We start from the raw sequence: 27033 nt of genomic DNA, 5'->3' as shown, positions 1-27033 counted from the left end.
GAAATGCCCCATGGAGTAAAAAACAAGTCTGTGTTCTCTGCAGCAGAGATAGCATTGTATCCTCCTGCTGTTGGATTTGATGGCGCTGGTGTGCGGGGAGGGATTCCACTTGCAGGAAACAGTCTGACACCTCGAAATGGATTGAATCAAAAGCAGCACACACCTCACTGCAGCTGTTTGTCTTGTGTTTTCAGTCAATTTCACGGCAATATATTGGTGAGAAAACAGTACAATGGATGCAAAGATTGATATTTTCCTGGAGAGGAGAACAAATTCCATTCCATATAGTTTCAAGTTCGAGTTTATAACTAATGAGCCCATAATTCAAGTGTGTCCGAAACTGCAAACACAGTGACTCACAAAGGCATGATTTATTGCTGGCTGTGGACACTGACGTTGTTTTTGCGCTTCTTCAGGTGGAACGTGTCACTTCCTGCACACTGAGCTGCTAATTGGCCCACTTTGCATATCTAACGAGGCTAATGTAGCAGCCGCTCCAGAGCTGTGGGGAAAATGGTATCTGTGCGTGCGCGTGCCAATTATGCAGCCAGAGTGCGCTCCCTGTTCCCCGTACACTCTTCTCTTCCCCCCAGTTTGCGCTCTGTTTTCCTCATTCATCAAGTCCACTTTCTCTCCCATGGCCTTACTGCTGGTTTTACCTCAGTCCTATTTCCTGCTCTAGCTTTCGTTTCCACCCTCAGGCAACTCGGAGACAAAAAAAGCTTTTTCAGGTTAGAGAGCTCTCTGCTTTTTTCTCCCTTAATAGCATATGGTGGGGGAAGGCCTGTTTCTACCTATGAGCAAGAGGAACTTATATAGCAGAACTTTTACCTTAAAGGGGACCTATTATGTTTATGTCATTTTCCTTTCAGAGCTCTTCAGATCACAATTGGAGCAAAGCGGAGGCTGTGATGTCACCCATTGGTTTTGGATTTAACAGTAGTGTTTGGCTGCCATCATGTTAGATGGAGTTTGATTAAAAGTTGGATGCTAACTTATCATACTTAAGTAGTATGCTGCATAAATAAAGTGCACAGGTGCATCATGCAGACACACAAACCTGCTTGTCTTTAGCCTTCTGGATTTTCCTTTAACTCTTTAAATCTATTTTAAATCTATTCAGTTCAGTTTAAATCTATTCAGTTATGTTTTATTGAGCTTGATATTTGTATTTAGCTCATCTCACTTTTGTACGTTGACGTTGTGTTTTAGATTACTCTTCAAGTTTTTGTATTCAGGTTTATTTGTTGTGTCTTTTTTCTTGAGCTCTTTGTTTTTTTATTAGTATTGGGTTGTGGTTTGATTCTACTTTGTATCCATTTTAGAGTTTTTGGTTCTTGTTGTCAGCCTTGCAGATAGCCTGGGCTGCTGGAGGCTTCCCGTGATGCATTGAGTGCTTCTTCTTCACTCACTTCTTATCACTCTGTATGTGTTTATACACCACTTTTCATTTAATCATTATTTATTATTCATCTCTGGCTCTCTTTTGTCCTGTCTTCCTCCTCTTGCCCTGAACCGGTTACTTCATATGGCTGCCCCTCACTGAGCCTGGTTGTGCTGTAGGTTTCTTCCTATTAAAAGGAGGTTTTTTTCTTCCCACTGTCACCAAGTGCTTTCTCGTGTGTGTTGACTGATTGGTGGGGTTTTCTCTGTATTATTGTAGGGTCTTTACCTTATTCCACTCTAAAAAGGGTGTCAAGGTGACTGTTGTTGTGATTTGATAAAAATACAAATAAAACTGAACTGATGTGAAATTTAGGTTCTAGCTTTGGCCTTAGTGTTTTCTCCCTGTGCTCATGTTTAGTTCAGCGTGTCTTGTTTTCATTTCAAAGTTTCTGCTTAGGTTTTGTTTTCTTTTACTTAGACTTTGAATTACACCTTTTATTTCCTCATTATTCTATTCTGGTGTTGTTTCCTTATTGAGCCTCTGGTTTCTGTTTGCTTTGTGCTTTTCAAGGAATAAATTCAATATTTTGGTGTTTCCCAGTTTCTTGAATTTATAGATTGGTGTCATTGTCCCTCCTCTATCTCATTCTGTGTTTGTTTTATTTTTAACCTCACTTCTTTTTTATTTCTGTGTCCTGTCCTGTACATGCACATCTCATTTACCCCCTGCATTCAATTCCCTTTCAGTTTGTGTATAAATAGGCATTCCTTCATTCACTGTTTCATCATCCACATGTGCTGCGTATCCCCTACAACGTTTTAGTTTCATATTCCAAGTGATTTTCAGGCTTTTAAATTCCCTGCTAATTTTTGTCTTGATGCATGCTCAATCTTCCAGGTAATAAAGTTCTGAAAGTTAGAAAGGAAGCTATATCCACGTAGATGAGTGACAATATGGCCTGTAAATGGCCTGTATTTGTATAGCGCTTTACTAGTTCCTAAGGACCCCAAAGCACTTTACACATCCAGTCATCCACCCATTCACACACACATTCACACACTGGTGATGGCAAGCTACATTGTAGCCACAGCCGCCCTGGGGCGCACTGACAGAGGCGAGGCTGCCGGACACTGGCGCCACCGGGCCCTCTGACCACCACCAGTAGGCAACAGGTGAAGTGTCTTGCCCAAGGACACAACGACCGGCAGTCTCGTCGCCTTCTCCCAAGGCGAGGGCCAGCATGGCGAGCCAGATGGCTGGCTTACTGTTCCTCCCATTTACATGAATTAAGAGTTAGCACTTTGTGTGTCTTCCAATCAGCACTGGGCCCTACACTCTGGTCCTTAAAAAGAACTGCTCCATAGAAGATTGCTAAGTAATGGACTAATAATGCACTGGAATTTCAAACTTCTTGGATTGCTCATACCACAAAAGGCACCAACACAGGGGAAAGGTCCAGTTCAATGACTATTTAGTGGATGTGAGCTGCCTCTATTCAGACTCCTATCAAAGTGGCCAAGCCCCTAAATCCAACATCCAGTTAAATAAACACACATTTCTTTAAGTGCCATCTCTCCTGATGTCTTATATGCTAATTATTGCTCCTTCAAACAGGAGCTTTTGCTCTTCGTATCCAACAGTGACACAAATTTTTAAGAAAAAGGGTTCCAGCCACCAACGACACTTTTAAATACCTCTGCGATGTCAGTGGTTTTGAACAAAACAGTATTTCAGAACCTGCTGTACAGAAAGGACACAGCTTTGATTTACCTGATATGGATCAGACCAATTTATGTGTTATTATTATTATTTTTTACTGAGTCACTTCTGCTAACAATGATTTTAAATTTCCTTCAGACTCCCTGTGACAAAAGTCTAGGAAGGGAGCACTAGAGTGAAGTAGAGTCAGATTGAAAAGATAATCACGGCACTGCAAGGAAAAAGTGAGAACTCATTTTGGATTCAGCACCATACTGCAGATGGATTAAAGTAAGGCAGCTTTTTATAAAAGTCACTATGAATAAAAAGAAGCATGTCAGTTTTGCAACTCAATTTGCAACTTAGCAACATGGAGTGTCTTCAAATAAATCTGAAATTATGTTTTATTTCTCTCTTCTCTGTAATATGCACACTGCTGGCCAAAATGGCCAAGAAATTTCAAATAATCATGTCAGCCTTTGTAAATCCAGACCCAGAGCGAAGAACTCACACTTCAGGCTGCTCTAAAGGCTCAGTTTCTGACATGTTTTTTGCACTTTAAGCTCTGTGTGATGCCAACGACAGGGGATATCGCTAATGGGGTCATCTCACACATAAAGCCCCACGTACCTGCTGTTTAAACGTCCAATAAGAAGAGCCCTGCCTAAAAGGGAGATGGAAAGCAGCCAAAACGGTTTGATTCAGCTGCTTTTAAGAATCATGCAAAACAAAAAGCTGTTCAATTTTAAGTCTAAGACTAAAATATGTGAAGATGGAAATGAGCATCATCAGTTTCATCTAATGGTTTAAACTTCATTTAAACTGAAATCAAATCTGCTTAGCAGTGATTCCAGATCTTTGGAGAGAATTTACCTGATTGTCACGACTTGGGATTTTATTTATTAAGACCTTTCCTCACTTGCTGCTTCCAGTGTCTATAAGCTTTTCCAGGCTCGGTTCTTACATTCAATTGAATCTGAAATATCTCTCACTCGACAGAAAGGAAAAATACATTCCTAATTTGTAAATGCACTCAAGATGCTTTAAGGATTGTGTCACCAAAAGCCAGACCAAGAAGTGGTCAGAGATGTGTTTAGCCACATTAATGCCACTAAAATTAAGTTTGGCAGAAAGCTGAGAGCCATTTCTAATGAAATAGACAGCAGTGCAGTCTTTCACCCCATAGCTCCCTGCGTCGCCTGTCATCCTGTCTTCTTTCTTTTTTTAAATCTTCCTCAATCAATCTATGTATCCTCTTTTCTCTGCATAGGCTTTTACCCTCCTCATCCTTTCTCTCTCCTCGAGCTCGTTTCCCTCCTGTGCTATCATCTGTCTCCATCTGTTCCCGCCATCCCCCCTCCTTTCTTGTCCTGTCACTGCTGTCTGTTGCCGTTACTCTCTCGATCTAACTACATTACAGCTCCTGACAGTCGTCTCCAGATACTGACCCAGCCGTCAGATGAGTGTTTCTGGCCTACATTGTCAAGGTCGACGTTCAGGTTCTATGGTCTGATCCCAGATACCGTCCTCAAAGTGCCCAGAGCTGGAGTTAGGGTGTGTCTGCTGGTAGAAGTGTTAATATCTTCCAGTAATATGGATAATAATAAACCAGTTCAGACCAGTCTTAACCAATAAAACCAATAACAACGTGTAGACCCAAAATGATTACAGTTCATACTAAAAACAGGGTGTGCTTCTCACTCAGATGCATTACTTCCTCACAAAGCCAAACTGAATTTTTAAACATCAAGATACTGACAGTTTATCTGTGGAAAAGCTGAAGCTACGAGTTGCCACACAGTAGCCAAGAAGCATAAAGGATTTATTTTTTTGTAAGGAGAGGTGGCCAAAGTCTCTCCTGAGACGTGTGCAAACCCAATAAGAAAAACACGTGTTTTTCCAACTGTAAAACCGTTCCTGTTTTGTCACCCCGCAGGGACACCAAACCAGCTGAAACTGATTAACAGCCCCCTCTGCTACTTAATGTTGACACTCACTGTGGCTCTATGTGTCCGTGAGATTTCATGTGCAGGTAGATAAATTTGTCGAAACTAATTGTCTCCAGTATTTGTGCGAAGCCAACAGGTCATTCCTACTATATTTGTACCTTTTACTCCTCATGTAACTCTAAAAGGAAAAAAAACAGCTAGCTGCTGTTTAAGTAGCCAATTAAACGAAACCTAGAGAGAGACGGGCCTTTCAGAATCATGCAAAGTTGCTTTAGTGAAATCTAAGGACCAGAACAGGAACTTAATTTGTGTGATAAAGTGACAGATCCTGATAGAAATCATGACCAAAACTGAAGCAAAATTGAAAGCTACACTGCTCAACAGTGAAGAGGAGTGTAGCTACTGTGTAACTGATTGTTATGACTTGGAATTTTATTCCATAAGACCTTTCGACATTTGCTGTTTCCACAGTTTCACCTCAAGCTAAAAAAGGCAACTTTTTCTTTATATTATACTTCAATTCAATTCAATTCAATTCAATTTTATTTATATAGCACCAAATCACAACAAAAGTTGCCTCAAGGCGCTTCATAAATACTTATACTTACTTACACATACTTATACTTATGTGCTTAATATTCAACTTTTTAAGAGGTAGCAGTGTAAAAAGTTTATGCAAAGATTTATGTCAGTCTAGTTTTTTTTTTTTTTTTTTTTTTAAAGTCAAACTGCATGTTTACAAATACTTTTGATTAGAAACTGTATTACCCAGTAAGTTTTTACCTTTTACTTTTTGATTTTTAGCACTAGGTATTATTTATATACTTAAACTAAACATGATTTAGATTCCAGTCTTTGTTGTTGCCTTGTCGTTTTTTACTGATGTGTCTATATGACAGATGTGACAGTGTGTGAGACGCGCTGCGTTCTGCACTGCCTGAGCGATGTTTCGCGTTTTAGCCTCGCATGAGTGACTTTATGAGTGATGATGTCACATCCCTTTGCTATTGTAACGCTGACGTGATAAATGCTGATACCACATCGTCCTTTCTGGGCTGCTCTGGCTGATGACTGATGATGTCACAGGCTGCTAATAACCTGTATTAATATCAGCGGCAGGGCGCCTCCATTAGTGTAATGGGGTTGATAATGATGATGATAGTTTCAACACAGAGCTGTCTGCAGCAGCCGCAGTCAGCAGTAAGTGATGATCCAGCAGCTCCAGGGGATCTTTATCCTATTCCCTGCAGGAAACATTTACCCATAACCCGTCAGGGACTTGGACCCAACACTGTGACCTGCACACACATATCCTGAACCACAATGATTAAATTCTGAATTTGCTTATTTCGGATAAAACAGCAGCTTTTGGTATTTTTTTTCTGAAAATAAAAAGTACTTGAATGCAAGCCTTAAAGAAAATGAAGTTAAAGTACTCCACTGGTAAACAAGTCTTTGAGTTGTACCATCATCGGTTTGTAGCAGGAAAATCTGGGCACTGTTGTGTGTAACAAGCTGTAATGGAGAAGTGAAATAATATTAATAGAGTAAAGTGCACTAAAAGCTTACCAACAAGAGCTCCACCAAACATAATGAGAGTGAGAGTGGGTGAGAGGAAAGCCAACAGGGAGGCATCATCATCATCTGAGCTTTAGTTGTGTAACACTTGTGACCAAAGTTTGTCATCAAATCAGAAACTATTTCAGCATTCATGAAGAGATGTTATTATTGCTGGTGTGAAATTCCAAAATGCTGAGACCCCTGTGCTGTGATTCCTCTGTGTACTCTCACTAACACCTGTGTGCTAATGTGTGGCGTAATTAACAAAGAAAACTGTTATTTAAACTGATCGGATAATGTGACAATAGAGATCAGTTGACTACATTATCCTATTGTCATAATATCCGATTGACTGATTATTTATTATTTATTTATTATAGCCAGTCCACACATCGGTGCATCAGTATTTCTCTCTCCAGCAGTCTTCTTACGCCAAGCCTTTATTTTTACCCTGTGAAATTCACATTAGTCCTTTTTAAAAGTAATGCAACAGTTGACATAAATACTTCCTGTAAAAAGTAATTTACAATTTTTTTCTCAAAATTATGTGCTTTTACGCTTAACTGCAGGTTAAAAATCTTAACCTGAGTGTGTGCATATTTCCTCTAGCAGTGGGATTATTCATATCCCGAGTAACCTGGGATCCAATAGAAACACAATATGTTGCCCACAATAACAAAGTTGTTTTTTTAATAACAATAATAATAATAATAATAATGATGTCGATATTATGAGATACTTGATACACTGCAAGGCAATCATTAGTGATTAGGGATGGGAACTGAGAACTGGTTCTCGTAGATTGGTTCCCAGTAGTCAATTCCTTGGAATTGTTAGTCTGCCTGCCTTTCGATCCTGCACTCAAACTATAATCAGCTGATTTTAGTACGCGTGTCAGAGGAGGAAAATAGCTACAGTCTAGAGCAGGGGTGGGGGACTCCAGGCCTTGAGTGTCACTGTCCTGCAGGTTTTAGATGTGTCCTTGATCCAACACAGCTGATTTAAATGGCTAAATTACCTCCTCAACATGTCTTGAAGTTTCAGGTGTGATTCAGGTGTGTTGACCCAGTGCGACATCTTGAGGCCTGGAGTTCCCCAGCCCTGGTCTTGAGGATGGATATGGGCATTTATTTTTATTGCACAAAAGGACGAGATAAATGGTAAAGTGGAAAACTGCATCCAGGACAGAAACAACCGGATTATGCTGCTAACACAACTTCACTTCTTTGCAAGCATCTGTCGAGATACCAGGCTAATGCTAAGCTAGCCAAGACCCCAGGATGAGCGCTGTGGATGCCGACCCCAGCAGCCAGACCCTGAGGCTGCAGCCTCTATTTCTACCTGTTCACGTTTATAAAGCAGAATCGCTCTGGTTGTCGCTTTTTTTTTCATCTTGTGCTGTCAGCTTTGAATTCTACAATGAGAACCCAATGACAACTGATAAGAGAATCAACAAGGAATCGAATCAATAACTGATATCAATAATGGAATCAGAAACGCTACATTCTTATCAATTCCCATCCCTATCAGCGATACAGCGCGATACCTGTGTAACTGAAAAAGATAACGCACAGCAGGATTGCTACATTGGTATTGTTTTTCCGCCCCTCATCCCCGCCCACAAAAGTTACACACCCCTCTGTGGTTTTTGTCCCATTTTCTGAATAAACTAAGTTGATCTTGTACAAACACATGTTAGAGATGTTTTTTAATTTTGTTTCTTTGTTTAGTTTATTTTTATCCAGCATTTTTCAGGTAATTGCAACACTTATGTAGTACAACATCAATATTAAGTTAATAACTCTAATATAGTCATTGAACTTAATAATGTGTTACTTACTTACTTAAAAAAGTTTTACATTCTCTATAAAACTTTTTTAAGTCAGTGATAATTACAACATGTTTTCCATCAGATTGCTTAGTTTTACTCTCCTCTTTCATTTTCTGCAACAGCCTCACTGTCTTCAGCTTCAACAGCAGCAGAATTTGAAACTAATTATGTTTGTTGGGCCACACTGTGGATCCTTTTGAGGCTCCGCTGTTGACAAAAAAATAAAATAAAATCTGGCAAAGGCAATGATGTCCTCACGATGCAAATAGAATAGAATAGAATAGAATAGAATAATCCTTTAATTGTCCCACAAGGGGGAAATTTGGTTGTAACAGCAGCCAAAAAGACACATATACAAACAAACAGTGCACAGGACACGGAACAGAAACATACACAATTTTTCTTACATATTTACATTAAGGACAGTGGTTACTATATGTTACTAAATGTTACTAAAAGAAACATTTTAAAACAGTGAAGCTTCACAAGGTAAACCTCACTGAAAATGTGATGGAGTTCAGCAAATGTCTAATTAATCATTTTAGGAATTTAGTAAAGAATAAGAATAGACAACTCGATACATTTAAGAAATTAATTTAAACCTGAAGGTGTCGGGAGGACAAAGATCACAGGGCCACCAGAATCTTTTAAAACCTTCTCTCTGGGAAACCATAAACACCACAACCCAATTTTACAGAACAGCCAGTAGCTGTTGATGTATTGGGTACTGATGAAAGGTCCCAGTGGGCATTATCAGGATGTATTTCTCAGAAAAAATGATCAATAAAATTGAGTAAAATTGATAGAGCTATAGAAGTTATTGCAAATAAATAACTCTTGAATCTGAGGATTTCTGTCACTGATCCTCAAATTCATCCACTGAAAAAACAACAAACACTGGTGTGATGGATATCCAGTGGTCACTGCTGACTGGTCTGGAGCTGAAAAGTCAAACTGTCTCTAAGCCGTTAATAAGAAAAGCACCCAAAAAACAAAACAAAGAGAGCATGTAAATGCCACTTGCAGACTTGGTACTTTTTGAAACAGTTGTAGGCATCGCACGTTGAGCTCAAGCTCATGTGTTCCTTGAAAGGTAAAAACATAATAGGATCCATTTGTCACAAAAAGTCCTTTAAGGCGCCTCTGTGATGGTTGTCAAGAGGATGAGTGGCTTCATAAAACCGGGTGCCAACAGGGGCTGTGGCGATTTGAGATGAGCTGCATCGATCTAAGCTGTCTAAGCACACAACTAGAATTGATAGCGCTATAACGCACTTTCTATTCAATTCAGGCTGTGTGTGTCTAAGTTTAGCCTGTGCCACTAGCTTAAAGCATGACTCATGCTGTCAATAGCAGAGGGGGAGGGGGATACCCCATGGTTACTGCTGTGATGGTCACTATTATTATGGCTGTATTTGTGCCCCAGACACACAAACGTGCACATGCTAGATTAAAACTGATAAATTGGATAAATAAATTGGGCTTTTATTAAGCACTAGTCTGTGTCATTCACCTCCAGTGTGCAGGTCACTGCAGTCTGATAACTCTGGCTGAATGTGGCCTATTTACAAACTGCATATTGAGATATACCATTGTTTGCTCCTGACATGTTGGCCTGTCCTTCAGTTTCACAAAATGTGCACAGCTGCTTACTGTTTGGACTTTAAACATTTATATAGGAGTAAAAATAAAAGTTGCTTTCCATCTTTAGTGGAGAAGAATGTAATGCATTGTGTGAGTTAAAATCCAAGTTTGCTCAGTGACCTTGAGGCTGTGTGCATTTAAGAAAAAAAAGCAAAACATTAAAAATTTTTTTTTTACTTAGGACGGAAAGAGAAAACAGCCAGTGGGCTCCCTAAAAGTGATTGTGATTCCACCTTCTTCAAGGTGTAGAGACACACAGATTCAACTGTGCAACACCAAATGCTTCATTTTTTCTTTAGCCTCTTGTGTCATTGGTGAGAACTGCAACTCTCCAGCCTTTAACAAGTACAATGTCCTCTCACAGGATGTTAAAAACACTTCTAATCAATGATCATTTGGCTCTGTTAAATTGAAATCTGCATTAAATAAATGATAAAATTAAACAGATACAGATACTGACACACCACAGCTATATCAAATATATAGCACTGTTATCATTTGGACTTTGTAGATCAGGTCCAACGCAGATTGTTGTAGATCAGGTCCAGTCTATCAGCATTCTAGCAGTTTAGTAAAGATTAAGACTAGACACCTGGTTTTTGAGACATATTTCAGGGAACAATTTGAACTTGAAGGTGACGGGCCAAAAAATAAGGGTCAATATTAGGATTAATGTCTTGACTAGAAGAACTAAGAGAGGTCTTCACTGACATAAGCAAAACTCGCAGCCTTAAGTGGATAAATCCAGTTTCCCTCTCTTAGTGATATAATTTTACTTACGATGGGCATGTGAGCTAATGGTTATGGCAGGATTTGAACTGGTCGAAAACAGCTGCGTAACTAGGTAACTACGTTGAACTGCCTTATCTAACTGAATGGACTTTTTTGGAGACCAGGAAGTTGTATAAAGAGGTTTCTTTAATACATAATCATTTGATGAATCATTTTCAATTTTTGCACATTCTTTCAAGGCAGTGCGTAACATCAGCTCATTAACTTAAAATTGCACAAGGGGCCAGGTTTCAGGATTAAACATAATACCTATGTATAATCAGCCAAGCTTCATCCTACACTGCACAACTAATTTTGTAAAAATGTCTGAATATGGAATTAAAATTTCATCTGAACTGCATTTTCTGCATTTCATTTAAAATGTGTCTGATCAGGTTACATGTAAGTGTCTACACATACAATATGGCAGCAAATTAGCAGGAGTAGGAGGCATCTCAGGCTTGGCAGTGCTTGGAGCCCAATACACTTTCACTGGCGTTATGCAAAACCAGAGAAATACACCTTAAGGGTAAAAATGAGTGAGTAACGTGAGCAACTGTACTGCAGCAGGCAGCTGGACTGACATAGGAACGTCTCCATTCTGCGAGAAGAAAATGTAAAATAGCAGTGAAGGAAATGTATAAAAATGTTTCTGTGTGAAACAGTTCAGACCATCTACCTGTGTGTGTATTATAAAGCTCACTGCAGTCGCCAACTTCAACATGTCTACAGTTGTTGAGTTCTGGTCAAAAGTCTGATGGGACAATCGTTAGTCTTAAAAAGAACATCTTTGCTTTAAATTTGAGTATAAAGGAAATTTTCCATTTCTAGGAAAGTCCTCTTCAGCATATTTGAACGTGTTTTTACTGGCTGTTTCAGGTCCCAGTAGAAGGTGTTAAATTCTGTCACATTATCTCGCCTTAATGAAATTCTTTTCATTTTGTTGCAACAGACACAGACATGCCCGGTTACTGACCCGTGTGCAGTTGTTCGCCTTGGGCTCCAAGTCGGTGACCTTGGTGATCTGCTTGAGGAAGTCGGATTCCTGCATCCCCGGCTGGGAGCCTCGCCGTTTGAACTGTGCCCGCGGGTTCGCCAGGATCACCTGGAGATTCACTGCAAAACCTGAGGAGCAGGAGGAAGAAGAGAAGACAAAGATGAAGGGATGAAGACGCTAGCCAGCATGGATAAAAGGGACATTACGAGGCTGTTATAATCACAGCAGAAAATGACCAAGTTGATTAGTGCATCTAATGACTGTGATATGGCTGATATGAAATTCATTTACCACAGGGGTCTGCATTCTCTGGTGATAATTGTACTGTAGATGAGAAGGAAAATAAGTGAATGTCAGAGGGAAGAATGCTCAGGATGCCAGTGTGCTGGAGCAGAAGCAGGGATTAATGCTTGGCTTGAAACCAGATTTAATCAATCTGATTAGAAAAACTTGGTAACTGTGGGGAGAAACCGGCTGTGTGACTCCATGTAATTACAGCAGCGGGGGGAAAACGGTATTAGCTGCCCTACAGCCAGAAATACATTTGAAGGTTGGGAAGTATTTCACATTGTGAGACAAGTTTTATATAATCTTTTCCATAACTCCACAAAATTTTTATTTTAGACTCAAATCAAACGTGACAAACTAAACAGGAAAGCTAATCCCTGCAGCTGCTGCAGTTAACCTTGTGCAGCATGTGTGTGGAGAACACGTCATTCACACATCGGATGTGTTGTTGACCCTGTAGCCACAGGTCTGAAGGTGACGTCTGTTTTGCATAATTTTTGCCTGCTTTGAGCTTCCACTGTCAGAAGAAAGTGTCGTCTGCAGTTAGTCTGTCAGCTCTCGTTACTGCCACATTAGGTACCGTTGAGTTTTTAATAACTGATGCTCTTGGAATTCATGGCTGTGGCCTCTGTGGATTTTTATTTTGAAAAAACGCATTTGCTGTAAAACAGATCTACGCCAAAGTTACAGAACGCTGGTATTTGGCCCTCAGCTCAGTATTTCATTTTAATGCAGGAGTTTGTCCTCCTCTTCAGGGCTAGGTGTGTCACTAGACAATGACATAAGATATTTACACCTTCATTTAATCTTGACCTAATAAGTCTGTCAGTAAGCTCGGAATATCTATGGTTATGTATTAAATGGACAAAAACACAGGACCAAAACTGACCTCTGTGCTACAGTTTAATTCAGTGATTGGGTCTGGTCCAAAGGAGTGGATTAGCTGTTTGTACACATAACACATGCACACCACTCTGTTGTTGTGAGTGCTGTAAATACTGAATATTAATTCCCAGATGAAATCCTATAATGCAAGTAGTATGGTCTCAATTTCAATCTAATTTTCTAAGCTGTGTGTTGCTTCTGGCAAATGCTTTCTTAACTTTCCACAGAAGACGAATGCGTTCTACTACTTCCTGTCTTCGATGTTATTTCCCTTTACGATGCCACCGTGCAGCCTAAAGCTACCTCTACTGTGCTGGTTAAAAAAATCATTTTCTTTCTATCTGTTGTAGCAGACAGAAACAGCAATAGAAGACTGAGTGACTAAGCTAAAGTTGTTTACTTACACATGCGGACATGAAAATAGGAGCCTGTTTTAAAATTCATTACTTACTATGAACATACAAGTTAAAGAGACATTAATGGCTTGATTGCCCGTCCACTGCCACTTCCTAACTCATTTACTCCATGAAGATGAACTAAGGATGTATAACACACTGACATTTGCTCAATTCAATTCAATTCAGTTGCCTCAAGGTGCTTTATATTGTAAGGTAGACCCTACAATAATACATAAATGGTAAATGGCCTGTATTTGTATAGCGCTTTACTAGTCCCTAAGGACCCCAAAGCACTTTACACATCCAGTCATCCACCCATTCACACACATACATTGATATATTGAGAAAAAAAACCCAACAATCATATGACCCCCTATGAACAAGCACTTTGGTGACAGTGGGAAGGAAAAACTCCTTTTAACAGGAAGAAACCTCCCGCAGAACCAGGCTCAGGGAGGGGCGGGGCCATCTGCTGCGACCGTAACTGGACACTGGAGCGAATAAAACAAACAACAAACTGCAAGATAGCAATAGTACCTCAGTGCTTAACATCTAACCAGGTAAAGAATACTCTCAACGAGGTAGGTGTGCCATCATCCACAATCAAGAGATGCCTTTAGCAATAAGGGTTTACAGCAAGGTGCAAAACTGAAGGCAGAGAGACCCACAAACATGCAGCAGCTGAAGGCGCCTGCAGTAAAGGCCCGGCAGGGCATCTCAACAGAGGAAACTCAGCAGTTCTGACTTCATGCAGTCATTGATCACAAAGGATTTTCATCCAAGTCTTAAAAATTATGTTTAGCATGTTAGAGTTTGAAACTCTAAAAATAGGTGAAATGTCTGTAATTTCTAAACAGTTCATCGTAATTTTCATAAACCCCTTCATTTGATGCTGAAAGGCTGTATAATTAAAATACACTGTGGTGATGTACAGAGGTAAAATTTACAAAGATTCTATCAGTGTTTACGTATAGATCTAACTATACGTGTCCTCAGCCACATGAATATGTCCTACCTATTCTATATCTATAGAACTATGGCGATCAGAGCACCATTCCTGCCCCAGTTTTAGTATTAACTCAACTCTATTTTTGCTTTTAACTGAATTAAGTTTACATTGACTTGCTCCAGAATACTCTTGAACTTTAGATTAGTTCACCTGCCCCTATGTCCCCTCACTGCTGAGCCAAATACTCTCTCCCAAACTCACTTATCACAGACGCAGTATCTCCAAAATGAAATAAACAAGCAGAAGATCTGTTGGAGCTAAATAGAGAAGCCAGACTGATGCTAGTAGACAGGGCACACATGGAATGCCATAACCAAGTGGCTGCCAGAACATCCGTGCTGATTATGGTCTAGAAATTCCAAGGTCGAAATGGGATTGCCATATTAATAACCAATAACCAATTGCACAGAGTTGTGCTGGACAAGCAGAGGAGGACAGCTGTAGTGATTGATGTACAGTATATATATATATATATATATATATATATATATATATATATATATATATATATATATATATATAACAAAATAAAATAAATAAATAAAACAATGCAGACAAAGTGGCAATATTCTCTATGAAATTTCATATGAAACTCACATTCACTCTCCATAGAGAATATTGCCGCTTTGTCTGCATTGTTTTATTTATTTATTTTGTTATATCAAAGAAAAAACTTTATTCTTTTCCCCGATGTGTGTGTGATTGTGAGAAGAGTTCTCTGAGCATTAATTATTGCTTCAGTACTCATCTGGGAACTGTTACTGAACGGCTAGAGGGAGAGAAGTGGTGCTGACGAGAGGCGCTGACAGGAGGAGAGGAGGAGATCGTCAGGGAACAACAGGTGTCTGTTTTATCTTCATAAAAAACATACGAAAGGCTCTGGCTGCTTCAATTTCCATTCATTATCACCATAAAGCTTTTAGTGACTCTGTGACTGGGGTGGGGCAGTTAGGTAGGGTGTTCTCCATATTTTGTGCACCTGTATGTACACATTCCTGTGTGCCACGTTTCCTTACTGAAGAAAGAAAACACCTGATCACCAACATCAGCCACAATGTTAAAACCTATCCTTGTTTAGCCTGTTTTCCAGCCCACATCTTTACTGGTTTATTTTACTCCCAGCACTCTTTTTTGGCGTGTCATCAGTTTGCTGTAAATCACGAGTAATAACATGAATTTGGCAAATTATTCATCTGACTTTGAAAAATACCAAAACATAGCATTTCTTTTTATTACTGGAAAAGAAAACAGACGTTCACAGGTTTCAGATGTTAGATCTTCGCGCTGACGCCTGAGGTGAGCCAGAAGCCTTGTAAATATTTTATGGCTTTACTTTTTACAGGTGTAGTGTGAAGTAAAAAGACTCAGAAAGTGAAGGAAAACACAATGAAAAAAAAATCTAAACACTGTGGTACAGTTTAAAGTAATTTATAGCCATCCTTAAATGCCTGTCAGGACAGGAAAGAGCTCGAGTGTGGGTTATGTTTTAAGCATTTCTCACACAGAGGCTTCTAGTTCTACGTGTGACAGGAGGATATTTGCAGAAACTTCTTCTGTGCACAAGGTCTCAACATAATTACTGAATATTTATTTTATGGAAATCATCAGTGGGTGGCACGCCTTTGCAATCAGTGTGGCAATTTGCCCCTGGTAATTCACCATCCTCGCCTCTATTTTCCCCTCACATTCGCCACCTCTAGCTGAACAGAATATTCTAGGCTGCAGTTATCCAGACGCGGTGATACATGGCCAGCAGACAAGACAGCAGTCCTCTGAGGTAAGTTAGTGTCAGAGTGGGTCACACAGAGAAAGAAACAGCAGACATGCAAATGAGTTTGGTATGTATTATCTCTCTGTAAGTTTAGTGTACTTTAGACCAAGTGAAAGCACATCCACACGGATGTACACAGTTAGATAAATGTATCGATACAGGACTTATATAGCATATAGTATAAAGAGAGCATATTTCTCCCATACTGGCTTATTTTTATTGGATCCCTGATAAATCCAGAATCAAGTTTAAAATCCTTCTCACATACAAGGTCTTCAATAATCAAGGCCCCATCTTATCTTAATAACCTCATAGTGCCTTATCACCACAATAGAGCACTTTGCTCTCGGACTGCTGATTTACTTGTGCTTGCTGGGATATATAAAAGTAGAATGGAAGGCAGAACCTTCAACTTTCTGTTGAACCAGGGAGTTTGAAATTGAGAGACAGACACCCGCTCTACTTTTAAGTTTAGGCTTCAAACTTTTCTTTTTGACAATGTTTATAGTTTGGGCTAGATCAGGTCACCATGAATCCTGCAATGGGTCTTGGCTGCTGGGGGCTTCCCATGATGCAATGAGTGTTTCGTCTTCACTCTCCTCTAAACTATGTGTTTACACACGACTTTGCATTTAATCATTAGCTTTCATTAGTCCTTTTTCATGCCTCCCTTACCCACATCCATCTCCCAGATAGCTGCCTCTCCCTCAGCCTGGCTCTGCTTGAGGTTCCTTCCTGTTAAAAAGGCGTTTTCCCTTCCCACTATCGCCAAATGCTTGCCCAAAGGGTTTCTCTCTGTATTACTGTAGGGTCTTTACCTTACAATATAAAGCACCTTGAGGTGACTGTAATTGGGATTTGGTGCTATATAAATAAAACTGAATTGAAATGCTGAAAGCAATAAAAGTCATTTTATTTGACAGTCTTTTCTTTTTATGATGTTCAACCTTTGGACATCCACTAGTTAATTGAGAAACCATCGGAGGTTAGGGTTAACGACTTAATGGCGACCCCTTTTTATCAAGTTGGTGCCTCTGTGGAACACACAAATGAAAAAGAAGATTTTAGCAGAAAAACTGAAATGTAACATTTTCTAATTAAAAAAAAGACTGAAGTAAAACAAAACTCATCTTTAACACTCAGACGACTTATCACTCTAAAGCCACAGGCAAATTCCCTTTTTCAAATTAGCTACACAAAGGCACACACAGGAAAGTGCTGCAACGCCTCCACAGTTATTAGGTTATGTTGGTGTCAGGCTCATTACTGCTCCATGTGCAATACTGCAGGCTAATCACAGAGATAAATGGTGGAGTAGATAAGCTATTAGAGCTATTACATGATAGGCATCTCCTAAACCTGCTGCCAGCCACTGGACATCACAGCTTATCTGAGCCATTTTTGCCCGAGAGGAGGTTGTCCAGACTCTGTGCTAACTTTGTCCCACTTTATACCTGACCCACTCCAGCTGACCTATATGACTGTGTATCTATTGCAAGTAAAGCCCATCAGCAAAGGGTATATAAGCGTGTTTGGAGAGAGAAAAATGTTGACTGTAGTTCATCATTATTTGGGCCCTGCATATAAAGCAAGTTAGAACTGTTTTCTTTTGCATGTATAGACATTTTTTTTTGCTCAGCGTAAGCTTTTAAAGACATTATATTTGTTTTTACTGAAGGATCAAGAGTCTAAATTTAGGCCTTCGGCCCAACTCCCCTGTTGGGGTTGTACTTTCTGACTTCTCAGGAGCTCTTGAGGCAGAATTCTAGTAGCAGTGCTGAACATCACTCGCTGGTCAAACAGTTTCACAAAACCTTTGTACAACTGCACTCACACTGTAGCACTCGGAGCCACTAGGATCGATATTCCTTATAATGTTGACTTGTCTCAGGTACCCTGCTGTATTTGAACATTTGTTATGTTTTGCTTGATCTTGTGATGAGGAAGAACACAAGTGGGTAAACAAAAAAATTTAAAATGTAAAAACTGGGTTTCCCAATCATGTTGAAGAAAAGGTCTCACTGATTCTGTCAGGTGATCACCCGACCTTTTAAGGATGCACAAAATGCAGCCTGGTGAGTAAACAAGCATTCATTCTTTACAATAAATCTCCACAGGGTACCTTTAACAACAAAATTACATACTCAGCCACCTGATGAGCCTAAAAAGCAGAAGACAAAGAATGCATCAGCACGCAGCAGACAGGGGAGCTACCAAGAAAGCTCATGAACAAGAAAAAGTAAACAAGAAAAAAGAACATTTGCTGTTTGATTTATTGTGGTTACATACAAACTTATTCTGGAGACAGTGAAGGAGGGTACGTCTGTGAGTCTCCTGTGCATTCATTTATTACATCTATTCATCATAGTCAGACCACACTACATACAAAAAATAACACAGCGACTGGTGTTTCTTATGTTTCCATTGTTTCCTTTGTGTGATACACAATCACTCTTTGTTTGAACTTTTATTAAAAATTGTCTTTTTATAGAAAATTGCAAAAATAATTAATTCCTAATTCAGCTTCACTTGCACCTTTGTATTTGGGACTTCTTGTTCAAAAAGGAGCATTAGAGCATGACCACAGCAATGATTTCATTTAAAAGGAAAAAAAAATCCACCAATGGATTTTTTGGGGATCCAATGGATTCAAGTTTTCTCCACCATCTCTTTCCTCACTACAGGGACATTTCAGAGAGAAACAGCAGGTCAGGCCAAGGTTTCTCAGCCGTGCCAGTCCCAAAGTATTAAATAGTATCATCAGGCTAATACTCTTGTGACAATCTATTTCTGAGTCCCACAAAGAGGCAATGCTGGCAATACAAACACTGCCAAACACTAATGGAGCAACGCGCTGCACTCAAAGCTCCATCTACTGATTTCATTCAATGCATAAAGTGTAAAAATTTCCATTTCACCAACGTTTAAATAATCTGTCATTCCAACTGCCACATATTCAGTGCTGTGGACAGGAGGAACCCACAGCTTGTTCATTTTAACTAACAGCACAGTAGGAAAGTGTTTGGAGGCAGGAGCTGTGAGAAGCAGATGGCTCGTTGCTGAGTCTTTTGGGATATTTAAGTTCTTAGATCTAAACACTTGGTTTTGTTTGTGGTAACATATTTCATAACATTTTAGGTGACTACAGATATAATGAATACTAAGAATAAAAACTTTATTTGTAAAGCACTTTTCAAAACACAGAGTTACAAAGTGCTTCACAGCAGGAATAAAAGCCACATGCTGAAGATAAGTATGTTAAAATAGACAGAAATTAGGCAAGCGGACTCCCAAAGCTTGTGGGAGCTACCTGGTACCCTGTCCTAGACTTTTGTTTTGTGGCCAGTTATTGTTATTGTTTTCCTTTTGGTAATGATAGTGGTGTATAAAAGGCTCTGGGATTTATGTCTATGTTCTGCAATATTGTGTGGGGTGGAGTCGTAGGAAATGACGTAGGTGTAACGCGATGCTACTCGGGAAGGGGAGATTGTTTTCCGTGTTAGTTCTGTTTACCTCGTAAGCTGTGTTCCTGGTTGCCATCCTTCACGGTGATGCTCCGAGTGTTAAGTTCATGACTGGAAGTAAGTTTCCTTAAATATGTTTATTTTCCGATTCTGATGTTGGCCGCGGCTTTAGTTACATTCTACCGCGTTGTAGCACCGCATTTTTCATCTCGCGACTAAAGGCATGTGCCGCTGGCCGCCGCCATTGTGTAGTAATTTTATTCGGCCACACGATGGCGCCAAAGTCCCTTTGTTTACAGTTAGAGTGGATGTTTCGGCTATGTATGACATTCTCACTGTGTTTATTGTGTCCTTTCTGTGTTTGGAGCAAGAGATGTAAGATTGGCATAGTTCAAATCATATATGTTGTGTTATGTGTATATTCAGATGGACGTGTTGGTTTATTTCATTTAATTCTTTGTGTTTATCTTAGTGAAGCTTTGCTGTATATATTTATATACTCATGGCAACTTGTTTGTTACTACAGACTGCTGGCAACACTGAGCATCTAGGTGGCAATAAAACAGCTGGCGGTGATAATCCAGCAAAGTGGAAGCCTGTTGTCCTCCTTCCTGTATCCTGACCGATACACCATCTTGTTAGCTGCTGAACCTAAAAGAACTAGCCCTCACCAAGTACTCCTCAACATTGGTCCTTCGAGCCGGATACAGTTATCAAGATGGAGCCAGATGGAGCGACATGTCCTGATGTAAGGCCTAAACGCCATACACGTCGACCAAGCCGGTTTGAGGACTTTGATGTTAACTATACAGGCCACCCCTTTAGGGAAATGCTGCAGTGGGATACCCCACAGCCTCACACAAGAAGCGGGAGAGTTCAGCCTCAGTATAGTCATACGCCACCCCTCTACAGCGACAGGGATGGGGCCTATTACAACACACCCCCTCCACTGGGAAGAAGTGAACAGGATGTGGACCTTAATAGAAGCCACTCACCTGAATTTGCACCTTCCAATTGGCCAGGGTCTTCAATACACACATTTCATACAGAATTCAGAGCCTTGCAGGCCGAAAGAGAGCAGCTACTCCAATCACAGCAAGTTTTACAGGAGGGCCTCAGAGAACTGAAGGAAGCAAAGAGTGACCTCAGAGAGCTGATTGAAGTGGCTCACCTGCTGAGGAAGGATATGGCTCAGCTGACTGCCTCACAGCATAGCACCAATCATCCCCCCAAGCGCAGTTCAGGAGAGATATACACAACCCCTGAGACAATGTCACAGGAGGAGGATGAGGAGGTGTGGCCCGACCCACCACCATGGCCTGAACCGGTGGAAGAGTTGCACACAGGATTCTCCCAAATGAAGGTTGATGAACAATACTCTGATAATGGTGTACAGTACCACCCTCTACCCCGCACAGCATATTTCGCTGGTGAGCCTTCGCTGCCAAGTCATCGCTGCACCCCATATCAGGACCCTGTGGTTAAAGATGGAAACACGTTTCATGCGCCTCCACAACCCTCTGTGCCACCCCCCTGCTGGGAACCAAGTAAGACAGGTTATCTCCCAACAAAGCCTGTTCCAGCCAGTTCCCCCTCTCTTGTCACTGGAGTAACCAGTGGGCACTGCAATAACCCATCTGCTCCTCTTTCGGCTGAGCTAGTGTACAGGGGGCCCAAACCAACCATTCCAAGGTTCATTCATTCTGATCTCTCTGAGTTTGCTAGGCTCCGCATGGCTTTAGAGAACCTACTCCCTCCTAATGCTACTGAGCTCTTCAAGTATCAGATACTTGTGGACCACCTCAAACTAGATGAAGCTCGACTTATCGCCGATGCTTACCTGAACTCACCCAAGCCTTATACTGACACCATGGCAGCCCTCCACGACAAATTTGGACAACCTCATCAGCTCGCCTTGAGAAAGATAGCAAGTGTCCTGGATGGTCCTGAAATAAGGCGAGGTGACACAGTAGCCTTCCAAAGGTTCTCCCTTCAGGTGCAGTCACTAGTTGGGCTGTTACAAACATTAGGACTGGAAGGAGAAGTGGAGTTGAACTGTGGGTCCCACGTTGCCCGACTAATAAGTAAGCTTCCTGCTGAACAGAGGGCTGATTTTCGTCGACACCAGTTTAAGCAGCCCGGGAGCACCTACACTCTGTACGACCTATCTGCATGGCTTCGTCAGGAGTCCTGGTGTCAAGGATTTGACGGCCAAGCAGGTGTAAGAAGCAGTAGAGAAAGGACCAGTGTAAAGGCCGAGGCCCGTCCAGGCCGACAAACCGTGACAGTCCTACATAACCTAAAGGGGCCATCAGAACACACGTTTCCACCAGTGAAGGAGAGTCGAGCTAGAGGGAAGGTCAAGAGCAAAGCCTACTGTGCCTACTGTGAGAGCACAGAACACTATTTTAGCCAATGTGATGATGTAGCCAAGCTCTCCAAAGAGGAAATAAAGGACTGGATACAGGTCAACAAACGATGCTGGCGCTGTGTCCGAACTCATTTAGCTGCTCAGTGCACGCTAAAGAAACCCTGCAGCCACTGCCAGGGTAAACATCTGCTGGCTCTTCACGAGGTAAATGCCAGGACAGAAGGAAACAACGCTGACATGGCTGCAAAGGAGGAAAGCTGCCTAACCAGTTCAGCTTCGGGCTCACTCTACCTTGATCGCCATGGGGCTGGCAATCGTGTCATGCTGAAGATTGTACCTGTGCTTTTGAGCCATGGAGAGCGGACTCTAGACACCTTTGCTATACTTGATGACGGTTCAGAGAGGACCATGCTGCTCCCTGCTGCTGCAAAGACTCTTGGTCTGGCAGGCATCCCGGAGGACCTGCCATTACAAACCGTCCGCCAAGATATTCAGATGCTTCATGGACATACCGTATCCTTCAGCGTCTCTGCTGTTACCAATCCTGGATCCTACTACAAGATTGATGGAGCGTTTACAGCTGATCGTCTCAACTTAGCTCACCATACCTATCCTATCGACCAGCTGAGAAGGAAGTACAAATACCTGCATGGGATCCCGGTCCCTGCCCTGAAGGAAGCCAAGCCTCTGCTCCTCATTGGTTCAGACCAGCCACACCTGATCACCCCCATAGAACCAGTCCGCCTCGGCCCACCTGGAGGCCCAGCAGCAGTCCACACCCGGCTTGGCTGGACCCTTCAAGGGCCAAGTCTTTTCATGGGGCGGCAGACCCAGCCTGTCCTATCCCTGTATACATCCGCCCAATCAGACGAGTTGCTCAAGCATGTGGAGCGGCTCTGGCAGGTGGACGTGGTGCCTTACCGATCCGAGAAAGAGGTCACTCGGTCGAAACAGGATCAGCAGGCTGTGGCCCTGCTTGAGGCAAGAACAACTCGCAGGATGGTCGATGGAGTCTTCAGGTATGCTACACCTCTACTCCGTCACCCACAGATGCCGCCACTGAATGCACCAAAGGAATCAGTCATGCCCATGCTTCGAAGCACAGAAAGGCGCCTGCTAAAGGATCTCAGTTGGGCTGATGCCTACAGGGCAGAAATGCAGAAGCTGATCCAATCAGGAGCCGTGAAGGAAGTTACGCATGAGACTTCGCCCAAGGAGAACTGGTACATACCGCATCATCTTGTCAGTCATAACGGAAAGAATCGCCTGGTGTTTAACTGTTCCCATAAATACCTTGGACAGTCCCTGAACCAGTTCCTGTTGCCTGGCCCTACTCTTGGAGCTTCCCTGCTGGGGGTGCTGGTCAGGTTTCGTGAACACCCCATAGCTGTGAGTGGAGACATCAAAGGGATGTTCCATCAGGTACTGCTCCTCCCTGAAGACCGGCCTCTGTTGAAGTTCCTTTGGCGAGACTTAAAGGTGAATGAACCTCCTAAAATCTTCGAGTGGCAGGTCCTGCCATTTGGGACAACTTCAAGCCCCTGCTGCGCCACATCTGCCCTGCAGCGTCATGTGATGGAGCACACACAGCCTGACGACAGCCTGAGATTCTCCATCGAGAGGTGTTTTTACGTAGACAACTGCCTACAGAGTGTTGGCTCACCAGAAGAAGCTAGAGATCTGGTGGATCGGCTAAGAGAGTTGCTGAAATCAGCTGGCTTCGAGCTACGTCAGTGGGCTTGTAATGATCAAAGTGTCCTGAGCCATTTGCCTCCAGAAGCTAGATCACAGAGTTTGGATCTGTGGCTAGCCGAGGACAAATCCAACCCGCTAGAGACCACGCTCGGGCTCAGCTGGGACTGGAATACCGACTCCTTGGGTTATAAGCACAGGCCCGTGTTCTATGAGATGCCAACCCTCAGAAACATCTATAGAGTCCTAGCCTCACAGTACGACCCTTTGGGCTATCTGTTACCCTTCACCACTCGGGCCAAGCTCCTCCTCAGGCAGCTATGGGATAAGAAGCATGGTTGGGACGACTCGAATCTCCCCTCCACCCTCCTGCAAGCTTGGTCTGACTGGGAGGAGGAGCTTCAGTTTTTACCTCACCTTACCTTCCCACGTGCCTATGTTCCTGCCAGTGCTAACTCAAAGGGGGCCATCCGTGAGGTGCACATTTTTGGGGATGCTTCTGAGAAAGCTTATGGAGTGGTGTCCTATATGAGGACTGTAGAACAGGATGGGCAAGTTCACCTCACCTTCATCCTAGCTCGCTCCCAGGTAGCCCCCAAACGAGCTCTCTCTATTCCCCGCCTCGAGCTCTGTGGAGCTTTGCTGGCAGCGCAGCTGGCCAGTTCCCTGAAAAGGGAACTCACCTCAGTGATTGAAAGAACAGTCCTGTGGTCTGATTCGACCACTGTTCTTACCTGGTTGAGCTCACAGTCCTGCCGCTACAAGGTTTTTGTAGGAGCCAGGGTAGCTGAGATACAGGAGTTGACGGAACACTGTACCTGGCGCTACATAGACTCAGAGAGTAATCCAGCGGATGACCTGACGAGAGGGAAGGCCCTGGCCGAGCTCAAAGTGCCTAATCGGTGGTCGAATGGACCCCCCTTTCTGCTCAACAGTCCTGACACATGGCCAGAGAACCCGAGCTCCGAGCCCAGTAATGACGACCTTGAGCTCCGGAAGACAGTCTTCTGTGGAACCTCTATCACCTCCACACCTACCTGTCAGGATGGAATGGCGTGCAAGACTTGGCAGGAGCTCTTGGATGTTACTGTCAAAGAGCTTTGTGGTCAGGGACTCTCGACTGCGCCATCTAGTGCCGAGGACTATCAGAATGCTGAACAGGCCATCCTTCGGCAGGCTCAACAGGAGTCATTTCCCGAGGAGTGCAGATTGCTTTCAGAAAGGAAACCTGTCTCATCCAGAAGCCGCTTGCTTACCCTGGCACCTGAACTGGATACCTCAGCGGGACTCATCAGAGTAGGGGGTCGGTTGCGACGCCTAGAAGGTCTTGGCGGACCTATATTGCATCCGATTGTCCTGGATCCTTCACACCCTTTCACACGTCTGCTTATCCAGAAATATGATGTTGATCTGCATCATCCAGGCCCCGAACGGGTCTTCGCGGAGCTGCGGAGGTCTTACTGGATACTGCGTGGAAGAGAGGCAATTCGCAAGCACCAGCGAACCTGTCCTGAGTGTCACCGTTGGAGGGCAAAACCCTCTGTTCCCAAGATGGCTGACCTTCCTGCTGCTCGGCTTAGACTGTACAAACCAGCCTTTTACTCAACTGGTGTTGACTGTTTTGGGCCTATGTGAAGGTAGGAAGACGTCACGAGAAACGCTGGGGAATCATTTTCAAGTGTATGACGACGAGGGCGGTACATCTGGATCTCCTAAGTAGCTTAGACGCGGATGCGTTCCTAATGGCCCTGAGGCGATTCATAGCCAGAAGAGGGACACCGGCAGAGTTATGGTCTGACTGTGGGACCAATTTCAAAGGGGGAGAACGAGAACTCAGAGAAGCCTTTGCCAACATGTCAGAGACATTGCAGGGGAAGCTCGCCCGTCAGATGATCAGATTCCAGTTCAACCCCCCGGCAGCCCCACATTTTGGAGGTGTATGGGAGAGGGAAATCCGTTCAGTGAAGACAGCTCTACGCACCTGTGTGGGTTCCCAACCTCTTCACGAGGAGGTACTCCGTACAGTTCTGCTGGAGGTAGAATTGATCCTTAACGCAAAGCCCTTAGGCTACGTTTCCACTGACGTAGCCGATGTGGACCCTGTGACACCCAATAGTCTCCTCATGGGGCGGCCTGATGGATCACTACCCCAGGTGGTCTACTCAGAGACAGAGAACCTCAGTCGGCGACGTTGGAGGCATTCACAGATTCTTGCTGATCAGTTCTGGGCAAGATTCATCAAGGAATACCTGCCTGGCTTACAGGCGAGGCAGAAGTGGCAGTCAACTCCTCCTGAACTTCTGGAAAAGGCAGTTGTTATGGTTGCAGATCCGCAGCTGCCTCGAGCCTTGTGGCCAATACGTGTTTACACCAGACCAGTTGCTCGGTTGGTAGTTTTACCTGCCGTGCCATCGGAAGACAGCGATACTGAGAAGAATAGCAAGTCGCCTCCTGGAACTGATTAGGGAGCCTTTTTTTGGGGAGCAAATGTGTAACCACATTTGGGGGCGGCTGTATAAAAGGCTCTGGGATTTATGTCTATGTTCTGCAATATTGTGTGGGGTGGAGTCGTAGGAAATGACGTAGGTGTAACGCGATGCTACTCGGGAAGGAGAGATTGTTTTCCGTGTTAGTTCTGTTTACCTTGTAAGCTGTGTTCCTGGTTGCCATCCTTCACGGTGATGCTCCGAGTGTTAAGTTCATGACTGGAAGTAAGTTTCCTTAAATATGTTTATTTTCCGATTCTGATGTTGGCCGCGGCTTTAGTTACATTCTACCGCGTTGTAGCACCGCATTTTTCATCTCGCGACTAAAGGCATGTGCCGCTGGCCGCCGCCATTGTGTAGTAATTTTATTCGGCCACACGATGGCGCCAAAGTCCCTTTGTTTACAGTTAGAGTGGATGTTTCGGCTATGTATGACATTCTCACTGTGTTTATTGTGTCCTTTCTGTGTTTGGAGCAAGAGATGTAAGATTGGCATAGTTCAAATCATATATGTTGTGTTATGTGTATATTCAGATGGACGTGTTGGTTTATTTCATTTAATTCTTTGTGTTTATCTTAGTGAAGCTTTGCTGTATATATTTATATACTCATGGCAACTTGTTTGTTACTACAGACTGCTGGCAACACTGAGCATCTAGGTGGCAATAAAACAGCTGGCGGTGATAATCCAGCAAAGTGGAAGCCTGTTGTCCTCCTTCCTGTATCCTGACCGATACACCATCTTGTTAGCTGCTGAACCTAAAAGAACTAGCCCTCACCAAGTACTCCTCAACAAGTGGCTTGTCCTTCATGTTACCAAGTCTTATGCTTG

The 27033-nt window shown here is 42.6% G+C and overlaps 1 protein-coding gene across 2 annotated transcripts in view; it reads right to left on the bottom strand.

Moving 5' to 3' along the window:
• The window catches only part of b3gat2 (beta-1,3-glucuronyltransferase 2 (glucuronosyltransferase S)), an 85467-nt gene that overhangs the window by 5012 nt on the left and 53422 nt on the right, over positions 1-27033 (bottom strand). The window contains exons 3-4 of one of the 2 annotated variants that reach the window (XR_014877600.1): positions 5639-11965; positions 1890-5530 (exon numbers count right to left, since the gene is read on the bottom strand). Coding sequence is in view for 1 of the 2 variants with exons in the window: in XM_085182908.1 (XP_085039034.1) it covers positions 11817-11965 (149 nt within the window). In the remaining variant the exon portion in view is untranslated. Of the gene's footprint in view, positions 1-1889; positions 5531-5638; positions 11966-27033 lie in introns of those variants that run through there. The other variant, XM_085182908.1, reaches the window with a different exon arrangement.

The sequence above is a fragment of the Neolamprologus multifasciatus genome, chromosome 13, assembly GCF_963576455.1.
Source record: "Neolamprologus multifasciatus chromosome 13, fNeoMul1.2, whole genome shotgun sequence".
Classification (NCBI taxonomy): Eukaryota; Metazoa; Chordata; class Actinopteri; order Cichliformes; family Cichlidae; genus Neolamprologus; species Neolamprologus multifasciatus.
Note: the sequence above shows the minus strand (reverse complement) of the source record. Positions and strands in the feature narration are given on the sequence as shown.